Source organism: Drosophila serrata, unplaced genomic scaffold (assembly GCF_035046125.1).
Source record: "Drosophila serrata isolate PLE 108 unplaced genomic scaffold, ASM3504612v1 contig_36, whole genome shotgun sequence".
NCBI classification, from domain to species: domain Eukaryota; kingdom Metazoa; phylum Arthropoda; class Insecta; order Diptera; family Drosophilidae; genus Drosophila; species Drosophila serrata.
In genome coordinates, this window is record NW_028256934.1 from 333,835 (window position 1) to 349,996 (window position 16,162).

The window sequence follows — 16,162 nt, forward strand, 5'->3', positions numbered from 1 at the left end:
GCTTCGATTTCAGCTTATTTATAAACATTTTTTGCAATTTTTTAACAAGCATAAGCATATTAGGTTTTTATAAACCTATTTAAAGTTTAAATTTGAAACATTTAACAAACAACAACTTTTCCGAAGGGTAGTTGGTAACGCTACGGCGGTATCGATACCGCATTTTTCGATGTCGATACACAAACAAAATACAACTGTACGCCCTAATCCCATCTCTAAACAACACCAACACCAAAAAACGGCAAAGTTTTTTTATTGGCAATAATTGTTTAAAAAAGGAAACCGAGAACCGGAGAAATTAGGAGCTGAGTGTGTGCGCAGCCAACACCGAGGCGAAACCTGAAATTAACTGCTTGCGCGTGCCCCGGGACCGGACGAGACCCGGATCGCAGGCGGCGCCATGAGTGTGCTGGCGTATCCACGTACCAACGATGAGGAGATTTTCCGTCACTGCGGCAAGGACTGCGGGGTGGTGACGGCCACCGAGGACTTCCAGTACTTTGCGCTGCGCTGCATATTCTGCAGCGAGAAGTTCCTCTACTTTGACTCCTTCATCGGGCACATGCAGACGGCGCATCTGGGCGATCAGTCTGTGGCGAATCCTGCCGAAGCTACCGCCGCCATCGGCGCCTCCACCTCTTCCTCAGCGGCCACTGGCGGCGGCGGCGGCGGTACGTCCTCCTCCTCACCCAATTCAGCCAGCACTCTCCCAGGCCTGCGTCTCGGCGAGCCGATATCTCTGGCGGAAACGGGCATCCATAGCGGCAGTGGGGAGCAGCTGCTGCCCAATTTTCATGAGATCGAAGACTTGACGGACGCCGATACGGCGCTGCTGGAGCCCCAGATGGTTATCAAACAGGAGCTGCTGGATTTGCCCTGCAGCGATGCCGACGAGGAGCAGGAGGAGTTCATGGATGACATGGTCGATTCCGAAGCGGATCACGATGACGACAACGAGGCCATACTGCCCGAAAGCGATGTGCCGGCGGTAAGCAGCACCCGCAAGCCCAAGGCGCGCATGAAGGTGACAAAACCTCGCGAAGTGGAAATGCCAAACAAGACGCCTCTCATCATGGCCGATGGCGAGGGCGATGGGGACTCCTTTACGGATGATTACGGTGATCTGGACAACAGCTACATGGATGACAACTCAGGGGAATATATGGATTACGGCGAGCCCTTCGAGCCGAGCCAGCTGTGCCTCGATTCCGAGTTTCTCAGCTACGACGAGATGGTGGAGGAGTCCCTGCTGGGGGTGAGTTTTGTGTCGCAACAACTGCAGATGTAATCTGTTTTGCACACTCGTTGAACCCTCGGAAAGAACCACGGTTTTTCTTCTTGTTCTTAATCCTTATAATTTGTTTCTCCTTTTATTTATAAACTAAAGCGTGATCGGGAGGTGACGATGCACATCAAGGACCGCAAAATGATCAAGTTCCTCATTCAATCGTACAAGCGCAATCCCTTTTTGTGGGACCATGGGAATCCCCAGTTTCGTGATCGTGTCAAGCGTGCCCGCTTTCTCGACTGGATCGTGCTGGAGTTTAAAAGCCGCTTCAAGATCTCCCTGGCCAAGGATGCCATCACCCGTAAGTGGGACAACCTGCGGACAGTTTACAAGCGAGAGTGCAATCGAATGGCGCTGGAGAAGACCAACATTAGCACGTTGTGGTACTTCAAGGAGCTCCATTTCCTCAACGAGGTCTACAGCTACAACGACAAGATGTCCGATGCCGTGGTGAAGGTGAGTTGGTCAAGTAAGAATGTGACTTTTACTAATTGCATGCTCTCTTTAACTTGCAGGAAACTTCTTATCGTCGCCGCTTTTCGGCCATTTGGAACGACACCTCGACGGCCAAGTTGCTTAGCATGGTGAAACGTTACCAGTGCTTCTACAATCGCTTCGATCCCGATTATCGCAGCAAGGAACGACGCGGTGAGGGCCTCCACCAGATGGCCATGGAGTTGCAGCAACTGATCGATGTGACCACCATTCAAATATCTAAGCGCATCTCGCAGCTGCGCTTCGATTACTCCAAACAGAAAATGGAGCGCCTAAATTGCGAACGCAACGACCGTAAGTTTGTTGCCAATTACATATACTACGATCAGATGTTCTTCATGGATGAGGATATACCGCCGTTCAAATGCCAGCACTGTCCCGAGATTGTGCAGACGCTGCGTGAACTTGATCTCCATATGCTTAGCCATCAGCCCAGCCTGGGCGGAGGATACTTTTGCAATATTTGTACCATTCAGTTCCACAATGCCGAGGAGTTTGAGAGTCACAAGCAGTTGCATTTAGGCGCCGGCAACGAGGTCAAATACAATTGTGAACTCTGCACTGCGAGCTTCCGGGAGAAGGCCAACTATGATGAGCATTTGCGGCGGCACAACGAGGAATTATTCCTGCCCTCGCTGGCCATGAATCATAGCATTTTGGAGCCCGGCACCGCGGACGAAATGGAGGATGAGGCAGCGCCGCCTCCCGTCGTCGCAGTGAGCAGCGGTAGAGGTCGCAAGAGAAACGCTGCAGCAGCATCAAAATCATTACCTGCACTGGACGTGAAGGTTGAGGAGGATTCAACAGAGGCGGGCAGCGATGTGGCCAAGCCTTATGGCTGTGAAGTATGCCGCCGGAGCTTCGCCACACCTGGCCACCTCAATGCCCATCGGATTGTCCATCAGGATGAGCGTGAGCGGTGCTACAAGTGTGACTATCCCCAGTGCAATAAATCGTTTGTGGCCCGCAACAGTTTGTTCGAGCACCTGAAGCAGCACTACAGCAACGAGGAGTTCAAGTGCGACATCTGTGGCAAGACATTCAAGTCGACCAAGAACCTGCAGAACCACAAGCAGATCCACGACAAGGTCAAGCGCTATGTCTGCCAGATCTGTGGCTCGGCCTTTGCACAGGCGGCTGGCCTCTATCTCCATAAGCGTCGGCACAATCGACCCAATGGCGCTGTCGGCGCTGTGGGACGATCCGGCCGTAGCACTCTGTGAGATAGGGAGTGGGAGGGGGACAAGGACAAGGAGAAGATCAAGGCAACGTCGAGCGTCGGTCGTGGAGGACGCGGCGGAGGACGTGGCCGTGGTCGCGGGCGGTATGTCAAATAGTTTTCTAAGTAACTCAAAAAAGGCAGCATTCCTTACAACCACCATACAAATGATCAGCAATTGTACGTGTAATTGAATTTCTTTGAGTGTATTTTAAAGGTTTTTTTAACCTTAAACTGTAACCTGTAACCTGTAGCTGGTACTTAAAAGCAAAACCAAGTATTTAACAAACATTTAGGCCTAAGCTAGACACACTTCCTTCCCTCCACAAGTTCCCAATGATTCTTGAGTAAGTTCAAAAGGAAAGAGACAGCGAATGAGTAAGGGAGAGAGCAAGAGCTAGCTGAACTTACAATCCAATTATATATAACCTTAATTAGAATAATAATTATTTTAAATTTCTGTGCCAATTTCGCGTCCTTCTCCCTGTAGCCTGTAAGAATTGTAAACACATTCCTTCCCCCCTGCTCCGGTAAGAGACATTCCACACATTACCAAGTATTTCGAACGAGTATTCTATGTAACTTAACTTAACTTAACTTATATATATACAACGTAGAGCAGACAGCAGAGCCGACTAATTAATTAACTAAGTTACTAAGCCGCCGCATAAACTGAGCCATAGGAAATAGAACCACAAAATATATGTACACACAACCAGTGCAGTGCGTCCGCCAAAATGACTGAGAATCTGAGCAAGGCAGAGATTACGAGGCCCCCAAACCTAACCCCAACTCTTAATATATGATATATTTTAAAGCTATTCTGTACATATGTAAGCTGTATTAACAATAGTATATACCTACGCAGGCTCCTTGGCAATATATACTGGAACCAGAGAGAGATCCGCAAAGAAGCTCCCCAATTTTAGGCCTAAGTTCGTATTTAGCACAATTTCGCAGACACACGGAGGATCCTGCTCTGAAGATGATTACTCATACAAAACTTCCAAAAACAAACAAAATAGTAAAAGAAGCCAGCCAAAAATTCGCTTATCACTAAACGCTGATAAGAAGCCGGATCGAGGGGCTTTATTCAAAACAAATTGTGAAATAGTTAACATGAGGAGAAAGAGGAGAACGAGTCTAAAGAGAGAGTTTGGAGGAGATAATCGGAACAAAAGTGCGCTTCCAGGAGACAAAAGATACACAAACGAGAGAGATCAACCTCAACCTTAAATGGAAAACAAAAAATTAACAATACAAAAAAAGCTAAAAGAAACTCAACCCAAGGAGAAACGTAAACGAAACAATTGAAACTAATAAATAACTGAAAAACTGAAACCCAGGTAGCACTCTTAATGCATAATGAATATTTTCTTAGTCCTAAGAAAGCGTCTTCTAAACTAAACTACAACTAAAGCTAATGTAAATTAATTGTATAACAAATGGAAGACAAAAACAAATCACAATTCTATTTATATCCTAGAAATATCGAATGAGATTTTAATACGATACACACAACACGCATGTTCGAAGTATTCTCGAATAAATAGGTTTAAATTATTAAAAAGAAAACAAACAAAAAAAAAGGAAAAACAGAAGAAAACAAACCCCCTTTTATTTAATATGTGACGTCGGTGGGGCCTTATCACTGCCACTGGGGGTTTATCTTTACGGTTTTGTTGCTGTCGCACGTCTAGACTCATTCCCGAGAGATGGACGCCATCCAAAGCGGAACGGGAACCCAGGAATTAAAATCATCTCTTGGCATCTCTCATCGTCGCGTGTGTGTTTTTGTTTAAATAATAATATATACATATGTACTATATATTGTTAATTATGTTTTGACGTCAACAAAAGTGTTGTGTCATGCTTATTCGGTAAACTGCGATTTTTTTTATGCTCGTTTGGCATTGAAAAACAATGCCAAACTGATTTTAACTGAATTATAAATATTATATTATATATTATAATTGAATATATAATTAGCTAGTATTTTATAGAATTTTGTAGAAGAAACCTTAATTTAATAGTTTTTCTTGCCAGCTATTTTTATTAGCACCTTGTTTACGTTTAGTTTTTGTATTTCTGAGGTCACTGCTTTCACCCAAAAACTACTAAAACAAAATTAACTATAAATATCTAGAATTTTCAGGAAGAACCCCCTTTAAATTAATATCCAGATCACGGCTGAACAGACTATGTAAATCCAGCTGAAACCTAACTTTCGCTCAAAAGAAAATCGATCGATATTATTGAAATATCCAAGTGCCGTGTGATATGGTCACTTGATTTGTATACAGCATACAGAGAACCTGGGACCAATGCCCCCTAAAACCCCCTGGTGAAATTACGGGCACGTGGATATAGCTGGCCCCGCCCCCTTTATACCCGGCTGCTGCTGCTGTTGCCACCCCTTTGGTGGTCTTAGCAAAAGGCGGAGAAGCAGCCCCGACGATCACTCGTGTGGAGCGTGCGCTCTAAAGCCCATAGTCTAGCGCCAAGCGATATGCATACATATTGCTTTGCACCTTCCCGGACACATTGGCAGCGTGCCAATTCAAATTTGTAGATAACTTTTGCGATAATTAGCGGTTCGCGAAACTGTGTTTTGATCGAATCGATCAATTAGCAAAGAGCCGCGACACAAGCCCCTCCGGGCCCACATTGTCGCTATGCTCAGCTACGCATTTCGCATTTTCTAGTATCAAGTATTAAGTAAACACAAATTAGTCAGCGATTAGATTGCCACGGATTTACCAGAAACATATCGGGGGGGATATGTACATAGACACAACAGAGTTTTCTATATAGAATTCGAACACTGGGACGTTCGTTGGTTTAATCACGGCATTACTCACGGGCCCGGAAACAATCAACAATTTATAATGGTAAAATTATCATAGTTTTAGCCGGCTGTCTTCTTGCAAACAGTCTTGCTTGCTTGCTGTTCAGGTGTGCTGTAGCGGGTGCGGGTGCAGATGCAGTTGCTCTTCGTGGGCTGTCCCCCCTGGCTGAGTGAGTCCTCCTTGGACACGATTCACAGGTTGACTGAGAGGCAGGCACCAGGTGGATATTCTCCTTCGTACTGATGCCCTGACTAGATGCCTAAATGAGCTCGCCACGCTCGTTCACCTTGATCACACGGACGCGAGCATGCCGCTCGGAGAGCACCTGATCGATATTCTTGCTGGTACTGATCCCGGAGCTGATGCTGCTGCTGTCGCTGCCATCGCTGGCGGTAAATAGACCGAGATTGTCCTTGATTAGATGATCGACGGCACAGCCGTCGCACTGGAGGATAACAACGCCGCTGTAGTAGGCCTCCTCGCTGATGGTCTTCGTGTTGCGGGTGTTGCACAGCTTGCAGCGATACACCAGCTCCATGCGGCGCTGCATGCGACGGAATCTCTTCAGTGTCGTCGGCGACAGCGAACCACTGGATGCCTGGCCACCAGTGCGTCCGGCTTCGAAGGGCTTGGCCGTGAAGTGGCAAGCGTCGAGAATGGAACGCGGTATGGAGAGCGGAGCGGGACGCGGCTTCAGCGAGGCTTCGGCATCGGAGAGCTCCACTGCAGCCGTTGGCTGCTGCTGCGTGGCATTGAGGATCGCGTTCTGTCCATTCTGGCGCAGGTAGTTGAGCGTTCGCGAGGTAAAGATGTTGCGCAATGCATTCATTGCATGCTATGCTCCGGCTTCAAACGTCTGTGTTTTGGTTTCTGCTGCAGTGCGTCTTCTGGCGCTGCACGTGCTGGGTGTTTCGGGCAGTTGGCTGTTGATGCTTCTGCCCCGATTTGTTTGGAACTGCGCCGTCTCCGGCAGAAGGCGAATGTTTGGAGATAACCAGCGAATGGGGGACAAGGCGAACAGCTGTGTGGAGGCTCAGTGTGACCCTGCGGGCGTAACACGGCCGATAACGATAAGCTAATATTTTTAAATATTTCGTTTTCTACAACGTTTCTACAAGATTTATATATCCCCCTCTCGCGCACCACTGAATAAGTATTTAATTTATTTAATAAACTTGCTGCTCCAAAAAAAATATTTAAAATTCGTTCGATAATATCGCACTATCGAAAGTTTATTCAATTTGTAGTATTTAATGTTAATTTAGTATTATTCAATGTGGCTTTCGTCGACAAGCGGTATTTATCCCGGGAACTTGCCGCCATTTTGTTTCGAATGTCAGAAAAAAGTCGCAACAGATTCAGTTTGTAAGAAGCAAGAAAATCTTAAAGGTTTCCCATTGACAATGCCGGCCACTCGTGGCCGCAGACCGCCGCAACGAAAGCCGCGCGCGCAGCCAAACCCCTTAAAAACCAAGCTCGAACTTATCAAGCTGCAAAATGCACTGAAGAGTTCGCAGCCCGGTGATCACCTTAGCGCCGTGATAGCTTTGTATACTTGTGATCCCCATCAGCTGGAGAGGTGTGTCGACCGAGTGCGCAGGTGCATCGAATTTGGACTGAAAGGCAAGGTTAAGGCGCATGCCTTTGGTTCGGTGGTCACAGGATTGGCCCTGAAGGGTAAGTGATACACATACACCCATACACAGAGCAATCATTCTGCTATAATCCGTATTCTTATCGCACAGAAAGCGGCATCGACCTGTATCTGAAAGTATGCGATGATCCGTCCATGTCCCAGAATGGGTTGCTCGACATGGTCATGGATTTTCTACGCGACACCAGCAAAACCAACAAATTCGCTGAAGTTTCAAAGATCCCACGCACCAGATCGCCCATTATCCGGTGCAAGCATAAGCCTACCCGGTCAATCGTCAACATCCATTTTTCCCATCCAAATGGCGCTTACAATTCCGAGTTCATATGCGATCTAATGCGCCGCGAAAAGAAACTACGCGAAATGTCCCTGTTCCTGAAGATTTGGGCAAATCGCCTAATTGGAAGCTGCATAATGAACAACTATTGCCTGATCTGCATGATCATTGTCAGTTTGCAGCAGAGTGGCCTATTGCCATCCGTCCGTTGGTTGCAGTCCGCCTGCCTGCCGGACATTGTCCGTGGCGTTAACTATTCATACAACTTGGACTTGGCCCCACCAATTCCGGCACAAACGAGCACCCTGGACCTTATTAGGAACTTCTTTGATCTCTATAGCACCATTGACTTCGATAAGAAAGCGATGAGCCCGTTTATGGGCTGCGTTATGGATAAGCGGTTAATAGTGAACGGCGACATTCCCGTGTACACGGCGCAGATCCAGTCCATGGAGGCGGCTGGGGCTGAGCCACCGTCGCCTTTTCGGTTGATTACCTGCATGTACGTGCAGGATCCCTTTGATATGCACAGTAACGTGGCCCAAAACGTCTGCCCACCGAATCTATCTGTGATAAAAAAATGCCTAAGTCTGGCATCTCGAGCCACCAAGGATCCGGAGCTCATGACTCAACCAGGAAAGCTTTACGAGTACCTAATGTTCAGAATGGAAGAAGATTTAGCTATGTATGAGGAAAAGGAGAATTCTAGTCCTACGGTACAGAAAGTACAAACCCCTAGTCCTACGTCCCCGACGGAATTGTTGACGCATGGTCCTGTTTATAAAACGCGGTTTGTAGAAAGCAAGTCTATGCCTTTGATCAGGAAGCAAGTAATAGTGAAGAAAGAAGTTGTGACGCCGCCAAGTCTAACACCCAAGATGCCGTTAGTGGGGATGCAGGAGCCTAAACAGCCAGGTCCTCCGCCCAGAAAGCAGTTCGTGGGGAGCCAGCAGTTATTGGGAATGCAGGTCAAGAAGAAGCCTAGTCCCACGACCCAGAAGCCATTAGTGATGAATCAAGAACCGAAAAAGCTAGGTCCTGCGCCCACGAATCCAATCAATCAGGAACCGAAAAAGCCAGATCCTATGCCCATGAAGCCGTTGATTGTGAAGGTGGAACTGAAAAATAATATTCCTACGATCAAGAAGCCATTGTTGGTTAATCCGGAACCGAAACAGCCGGATCCTATGCCCATAAAGCCGTTGTTGGTTAATCAGGAACCGAAACAGCCAGATCCTATGCCCATGAAGGATCAGGAGCCGAAAAACCCAGGTCCTCCACCCAGGACGCCCGTATTGGTTAATCAGGAACCGATACAGCCAGATCCTATGCCCAAGAAGCCGTTGATAGTGAGGGTGGAACTGAAAAATAATGTTCCTACGATCAAGAAGCCATTGTTGGTTAATCCGGAACCGAAACAGCCAGGCCCTACGGCCATGCAGCCATTAGTGGTGAATGAGCAACCGAAACAGCTAGATCCTATGCCCATGAAGCTATTGGTGTTTAATCAGGAACTGGAAAAGTCAGGTCCTCCGCGCAGGAAGCCATTATTGGTGAATCAGGAACCGAAACAGCCAGGTCCTACGGCCATGTGGCCGTTGGTGGTAAATCAGGAACCGAAACAGCCAAATCCTATGCCCATGAAGCCATTAGTGGTTTTTCAGGAACCGAAAAAGCCAGGTCCTACGGCCATGTGGCCGTTGGTGGTTAATCCGAAATCGAAACAGCCAGGTCCTACGGCCAGAAAGCCATTAGTGGTTATTCAGGAACCGAAACAGCCAGATCCTATGCCCATGAAGGATCAGGAGCCGAAAAACCCAGGTCCTCCACCCAGGACGCCCGTATTGGTTAATCAGGAACCGATACAGCCAGATCCTATGCCCAAGAAGCCGTTGATAGTGAGGGTGGAACTGAAAAATAATGTTCCTACGATCAAGAAGCCATTGTTGGTTAATCAGGAACCGAAAAAGCCAGGTCCTATGCCCAGCAAGCCATTATTGGTTAATCAGGAACCGAAAGAGCTATATCCTATGCTCATGAAGCCGTTGGTGTTTAATCAGGAGCCGAAAATGCCAGGTCCTCCTCCCAGGAAGCCCTTATTGGTTAATCAGGAGCCGAAACAGCCAGGTCCAACGGCCATGCAGCCATTAGTGGTGAATCAGGAACCGAAACTGCCAAATCCTATGCCCATGAAGCCGTTGATGGTTAATCAGGAATCGAAACAGCCAGGTCCTATGCCCACGAATCCATTGGTGGTTAATCCGAAACCGAAACAGCCAGGTCCTCCGTCCAGGAAGCCCTTATTGGTTATTCAGGAACCGATACAGCCAGATCCTATGCCCAAGAAGCCGTTGATAGTGAGGGTGGAACTGAAAAATAATGTTCCTACGATCAAGAAGCCATTGTTGGTTAATCAGGAGCCGAAACAGCCAGGTCCTACGGCCATGCAGCCATTAGTGGTGAGTCAGGAACCGAAACAGCCAAATCCTATGCCCATGAAGCCGTTGGTGTTTAATCAGGAGCCGAAAAAGCCAGGTCCTCCACCCAGTAAGCCCTTATTGGTTATTCAGGAACCGATACAGCCAGATCCTATGCCCAAGAAGCCGTTGATAGTGAGGGTGGAACTGAAAAATAATGTTCCTACGATCAAGAAGCCATTGTTGGTTAATCCGGAACCGAAACAGCCAGGTCCTACGGCCATGAAACCATTAGTGGTGAGTCAGGAACCGAAACAGCCAAATCCTATGCCCATGAAGCGGTTGGTGGTTAATCAGGAATCGAAACAGCCAGTTCCTACGGCCATGTGGCCGTTGGTGGTGAATCAGGAACCGAAACAGCCAGATCCTATGCCCATGAAGCCATTGGTGTTTACTCAAAAACCGAAAAAGCCAGGTCCTCCACCCAGGAAGCCCTTATTGGTTAATCAGGAACCGAAACAGCCAGATCCTACGGCCATGTGGCCGTTGGTGGTTAATCAGGAACCGAAACAGCCAGATCCTATGCCCATTATGCCGTTGTTGGTTAATCGGGAACCGAAACAGCCAGATCCTACGGCCATGTGGCCGTTGGTGTTTAATCAGGAGCCGAAAAGGCCAGGTCCTCCGCCCAGGAAGCCATTATTGATTAATCAGGAACCGAAAAAGACAGATCCTACGCCCATGAATCCGTTGGTGATTAATCTGGGACCGAAAAAGCCAGGTCCAACGCTTAAGAGGCCATTAGTGGTAAATCAAGAAACTAAGGAGCAAGGACCTAAGCCCAAGAAGCCGTTGGTGATAAATGAGGATCCGAAAATGACAGATTCTTCGGCCGTGCAGCCGTTGGTGGTTAATCAGGAACCGAAAAATACAGATCCTACGCCCACGAAGCCATTGGTGTTTAATCAGGAGCCGAAAAAGCCAGGTCCTCCTTCCAGGAAGCCCTTATTGGTTAATCAGGAACCGAAACAGCCAGATTTTATGCCCATGAAGCCGTTGTTGGTTAATCAGGAATCGAAACAGCCAGGTCCTCCGCCCAGAAAGCCATTGTTGGTTAATCAGCCAGATCCTATCCCCATGAAGCCGTTGTTGGTTAATCAGGAACCGAAAAATATAGATCCTACGCCCATGAAGACCTTGGTGGTTAATCAGGAACCGAAAAAGACAGATCCTACGCCCATGAATCCGTTGGTGATTAATCTGGAACCGAAAAAGCTACGTCCAACGCTTAAGAGGTCATTAGTGGTGAATCAAGAAACTAAGGAGCAAGGTCCTAAGCCCAAGAAGCCGTTGGTGGTGAAGGCGGATCCGAAAAAGCCAAGTCCTAAGCCCAAGAAGCCGTTGGTGGTGAAGGCGGATCCGAAAAAGCCAAGTCCTAAGCCCAAGAAGCCGTTGGTGGTGAAGGCGGATCCGAAAAAGCCAAGTCCTAAGCCCAAGAAGCCGTTGGTGGTGAAGGCGGATCCGAAAAAGCCAAGTCCTAAGCCCAAGAAGCCGCTGGTGGTGAAGGCGGATCCGAAAAAGCCAAGTCCTAAGCCCAAGAAGCCGCTGGTGGTGAAGGCGGATCCGAAAAAGCCAAGTCCTAAGCCCAAAAAGCCGTTGGTGGTGAAGGCGGATCCGAAAAAGCCAAGTCCTAAGCCCAAGAAGCCGTTGGTGGTAAAGGCGGATCCGAAAAAGCCAAGTCCTAAGCCCAAGAAGCCGCTGGTAGTGAAGCCGGATCCGAAAAAGCCAAGTCCTAAGCCCAAAAAGCCGTTGGTGGTGAAGGCGGATCCGAAAAAGCCAAGTCCTAAGCCCAAGAAGCCGTTGGTGGTGAAGGAGGAGCCCAAAAAGCAAGGTCCTGCGTAACTAGAATACGGAATAGCGAAGGCTTACGTGTACAAACTTTACAATATTAACTATATCAAACGTAGGCTTTATCCTTTTGAGCATAACCTATAGATAACAAACAGTAATACTTTTTTTTATTCCGAAATATAATTTAAAGCTAAAATGAAAAAAAAACGATTATAACAGCTTGTGTTGTTATCGTTATTGGCATTCGGCTTAAATAATCGATATTTTTTGCACTTTTTATTTTGTTGTAAAAGTTTTTCTGTAATTTTGAAATAAAAATGTCTTGATATTAAAAAATAATATATAAATAATAATCATTCATTAAGCCTTCCGAAATACATGTTTTTTTGCCCACCTAACAAAAAAACAAAAGGAAATACGATAGTCACGCACTATGTGTTGTAGCAGCCAGTCTGCTTCTGTCATCACCATGTATATACGGTAGCGTGCGATAACAATATCGATAATCACAACAAACGTCAATCGACACCTTGCCGGCTGTCTATTTTGATTATATAGCCCCATTATATAGCATGTCCCAGTAGCTGATCCGGAATTAAAAAATCAACTGAAAAAGGGCAATAGTCGTCATGAACTTTGCACGCCTGGGATTCGAGCAGTTGCTCCTGCGAAGCCTCCGAACGCCCCGCCAATCAACGCAATGGCTGATGAACCACCGGCGATGGATGGCCAGTGGTGTCACCTCCACCACTGCTGCCGCGGCAATCAAAAAGCCGGTATCACATGCGACGCAGGTGAAGCCGGTGCCATTGGCTGAGGAGCGCCTGGAGTCCATACTGTCGCCCAATCGCACCCGGCTCATCCGAAAGAAGCGCCTGGCCATCGACGAACTGTCCGCCTTGGGCTTTCTCAATGCGCGCGGCTACACCACCGCCGAGGAGTACAACCTGGAGGATCTGCAGATAGCACTCCGCCAGCAGAATCTGTACGAGACGAAGCGCTTCTTCTCCACGGACAATCTGGACGCCGAACAGAATGTTCTGTTCGTGGCAGCCAAATATCCCACCGGCCAGCAGCCGCGTGAGATCTTCTTTTTCCGCGAGGGATCCGTGGTATTCTGGAACTGCAGCGACATTGAGACGAACAATGTGCTGAGCTTCCTACGCTCATTCGAACGCGAATCGTATGTGAGTGCACTGGTTCATGGCGAAAGCGAAGTGATGCCCTACACGTATATACCGTCGACGGCAGTGGATGTGGAGGGTGATCTGGTGGCGGAGAGTAGCGACTTTAATGTCGCCTCACGTGCCTTCTTCCAGAACGGCAAGTTCTTTGTGACGGCCGACACGGACAGTTTCCTGTACAAGTACACCTTCTCCAATGCCATGGCACAGTCGATTAAGCTGGGCATCTGGGAGGCAACGCTGAGCCGCTACATCGACTCCATAGAGCACTTGACGGAGGACTTGAAGCGGGGTCGCCGCCTGCGAATTTCACGAGCAACAATGCTACGCAAGACCGGTGAACTTTTTGCCCTGCGTCATGTGATCAATCTGTCGTCGGATCTGCTGGACACACCGGACTTTTACTGGGACCGTGAGGAGCTTGAGGCGCTATATCTGCAGGTCTGCTCCTACTTCAGTACCTCGCGACGCACCAAGGTGATGAACGAGAAGATCAATCATTGTGTCGAACTGGCCGAGCTCGTATCGCACAACCTGAACGATGCCCATCACATTCGTCTTGAATGGATGATCATCATCCTAATCATGGTGGAGGTGGGCTTTGAAATTCTACACTTTGCCAGCGATCACAATGAGCCGCATGCGTCGTCACTGGAGGTGGTGCCTTTGTCAGCCAGTCCTGCCACTGTTCCTGGTCTGATGCCCAAATAGCGACCCTAGCGAGCCCTTATGTAATATATGTATAAATGTACCTTCGTCAAAATGTATACTTATTATGTATTAGATCGTTTAGAAGTCGAAATAAGTAACAAAATTATCCGAATGCTAAGTGCCAAGCCATCTCGCAATTTCTTTAACAATATATTCAGTTATTTTGTAATATTATCTCGCAGCTTGTCTGCCTCATCATTCGTTGTTACTTCCCTTTCAATGTCAATTGATATTTATTCATTAAATATAGATGGACTTACTATAAACTATATGTAGGTTAAACAGATAAGAGTCTTGTGTATCTCTGTATATTGGAGATTAGCTTGAAATTTCCTTCAAATATTGATATATATTTAATACAGAAATTAAGCTAGAGAGAGAGAAAGAGCCCTGGAATGTAATCAGTGTTAAACTGAAAGTTTAGAGAGCTCTGTGCGTGGATGCTGTTGGCTTTAGGCCATGTTTACTGTGAGCATTGTTTACCTTTTTGTGTGCGCGTAAAACCATTTTTAATTGCTCGCCCGCCACTGTCACTTTTCCCTGCCTCGACATTGTAAAAGTTGTTTTGTTTGGCTTTGTTTTCACTTTGCCGGACACATACACAATCGATGAAAAGTCAGCGCCTAGCAATGATCGGCTTTTGGCAATGCCGACGAGTCGCTCTAAAATGGGTCACATGGCCGCAGTGGCAGCCACTCCAGCGGCATCCACAGCAGCAGCAGCAGCTCTTGAATCCCACAATTGCAGCCTTTACTTTGTAGGCTCGGCCGCCACAGACAGCAGCGATGCTTACAACTGCCAAAACTTGCAGCTCCACAATGGTTGCAACTGCTGGCTTACCCTTTAAATAATACTGATTGAAATCAGTATGAATATTTCATTATTTAATTTAACTATAGGTTTTCTTTTTAGTTTAATTAATTTGCGTGTGAAAATGCACAATAAAATAGATTTTATTAGAGCGTTAAATTACCCCATTTACGTATTATGATTGCTCTTCAAAATAATTGTTTAATTTCATGGTTTAGCTTCTGAAATTATATATTTAACAGGCAAGTCATTATTACACTGGGTCAGTTTTGTGTGTAAATGGCATATAAAAAATTCTGTATAAATGGAACAAATTCCGGTTGGGGTTAAAAGTCCCAGATTATATTTGGAATTTTACTGAAACTATAATATATACATATAAACAAGAAAACATACTAGTTTCGGAAACCCAAAGATCCTATACCCTTGCAGTGAAAATCCATCATAACTCAATCAAAAATTCATTAATTTTAATTCGGAAAGCGCTCCTATGTTAGTTTTTATTAGCTTAACAAATCTGCATACTCAGTTTTAAATGGTAAAAATATTGAAATTTTAGCCACTATGCTTAAAAAAAAAAATTAAAAATTTTTGAAAAAAAAAAATGTTTTTCCCGAAGATACCCAGAAAGATTCCCCTGTTGATGCTGATCAAGAATATATATGATTTATAGGGTCGGAAATGACTCCTTCACTAAGTTTTAAGCTTCTGACTAAAATTATAATACGATTTTTTATGCGATATTTATCTATATTTTTATATGACTTTTTTTTGACAAATCAAAGTTTTAAATTCTCATAACTTGGCCAAAAATGCATAAATTTCAATTCGGAAAGCTTTTCTGTGCTAGTTTCTATAGCGCTAAAAAATCTGTATACTCAGTTTAAAAATGTCAAAAATTCAATTTTATGTCAAATTTTGAAAATTTTAACTATTATACCCCCTATAAAATTTAAAAATTTTAAAAAAATTTATTTTTCTTCCAGACATGCCCAGATCGATTTGCCTATTGATGCTGATCAAGAATATATATAATTTATGTGGTCGGAAATGACTTCTTCACATGATTACAACCTTCAGACTACAAATACATATAATATAACATAATATATAAATAAGAGTGAAAACAATAAGCTTATGGGAAAAGTATCTTTAAAACAGTTTAAGATACTTAACTAGTAAAACTTTCATTTCAAAATTGTGATGTTTAAGCTGGTAAGATGGAACTAATAGGAATTCTTTAAGGTTAAACTAACTTTTTAAACTTTAAGTCTTCCATTTTGCAGATCCCATTCCCAGTCCTGATATTCCTATAAATATGCTATATAATCTGGAGAATTTATATATCTTATATATATATTTTTTGTATATATATATATATTTATTTCTGAGGTATCACTGGGGTGT

At 45.7% G+C, this 16,162-nt stretch overlaps 4 protein-coding genes and 1 pseudogene across 7 annotated transcripts in view; 3 read left to right on the forward strand and 2 right to left on the reverse strand.

Moving 5' to 3' along the window:
* Positions 1–16,162, reverse strand: part of LOC110187077 (protein sidekick pseudogene) — a 77,039-nt pseudogene that overhangs the window by 50,213 nt on the left and 10,664 nt on the right. The gene's annotated exons all lie outside the window — the stretch shown is intronic.
* On the forward strand, positions 163–4,612 carry LOC110187116 (uncharacterized). Of its 2 annotated transcripts, XR_015272149.1 has the most exons (4): positions 197–1,255; positions 1,388–1,744; positions 1,804–3,107; positions 3,871–4,612. XR_015272149.1 is itself a non-coding variant. In XM_020956526.2 (3 exons), exons 1-3 carry the CDS (start codon positions 401–403, stop codon positions 3,004–3,006), a joined length of 2,415 nt encoding a protein of 804 aa, XP_020812185.2. In that variant the 5' UTR covers positions 163–400; the 3' UTR covers positions 3,007–4,612. The 2 variants fall into 2 exon arrangements, 1 of the variants encoding a protein (XP_020812185.2); XM_020956526.2 differs by having other exon boundaries at positions 163–1,255; positions 1,804–4,612.
* On the reverse strand, positions 5,805–7,050 carry LOC110187103 (uncharacterized). Its single transcript, XM_020956509.2, has one exon. The coding sequence runs from the start codon at positions 6,678–6,680 to the stop codon at positions 6,111–6,113; it is 570 nt and encodes a 189-aa protein (XP_020812168.2). The 5' UTR covers positions 6,681–7,050; the 3' UTR covers positions 5,805–6,110.
* LOC110187069 (uncharacterized) lies at positions 7,214–12,101 on the forward strand. The gene is made up of 2 exons (XM_020956459.2): positions 7,214–7,528; positions 7,597–12,101. Exons 1-2 carry the CDS (start codon positions 7,255–7,257, stop codon positions 12,099–12,101), a joined length of 4,779 nt encoding a protein of 1,592 aa, XP_020812118.2. The 5' UTR covers positions 7,214–7,254.
* Positions 12,507–14,234, forward strand: LOC110187096 (required for meiotic nuclear division protein 1 homolog). The gene has a single exon (XM_020956500.2). The coding sequence runs from the start codon at positions 12,680–12,682 to the stop codon at positions 13,943–13,945; it is 1,266 nt and encodes a 421-aa protein (XP_020812159.1). The 5' UTR covers positions 12,507–12,679; the 3' UTR covers positions 13,946–14,234.

What these genes read in the sequence shown, in the direction of transcription:
- LOC110187069 (XM_020956459.2), top strand. Translation starts at nt 7,255, where the DNA reads ATGCCGGCCACTCGTGGCCGCAGACCGCCGCAACGAAAGCCGCGCGCG. An exon ending in CACAGGATTGGCCCTGAAGG is followed by an intron (nt 7,529 to 7,596) that starts GTAAGTGATACA and finishes CTTATCGCACAG; the next exon opens with AAAGCGGCATCGACCTGTAT.
- LOC110187116 (XM_020956526.2), top strand. Translation starts at nt 401, where the DNA reads ATGAGTGTGCTGGCGTATCCACGTACCAACGATGAGGAGATTTTCCGT. An exon ending in TGGAGGAGTCCCTGCTGGGG is followed by an intron (nt 1,256 to 1,387) that starts GTGAGTTTTGTG and finishes TATAAACTAAAG; the next exon opens with CGTGATCGGGAGGTGACGAT. An exon ending in TGTCCGATGCCGTGGTGAAG is followed by an intron (nt 1,745 to 1,803) that starts GTGAGTTGGTCA and finishes TTTAACTTGCAG; the next exon opens with GAAACTTCTTATCGTCGCCG.
- LOC110187096 (XM_020956500.2), top strand. Translation starts at nt 12,680, where the DNA reads ATGAACTTTGCACGCCTGGGATTCGAGCAGTTGCTCCTGCGAAGCCTC.
- LOC110187103 (XM_020956509.2), bottom strand. Translation starts at nt 6,680, where the DNA reads ATGAATGCATTGCGCAACATCTTTACCTCGCGAACGCTCAACTACCTG.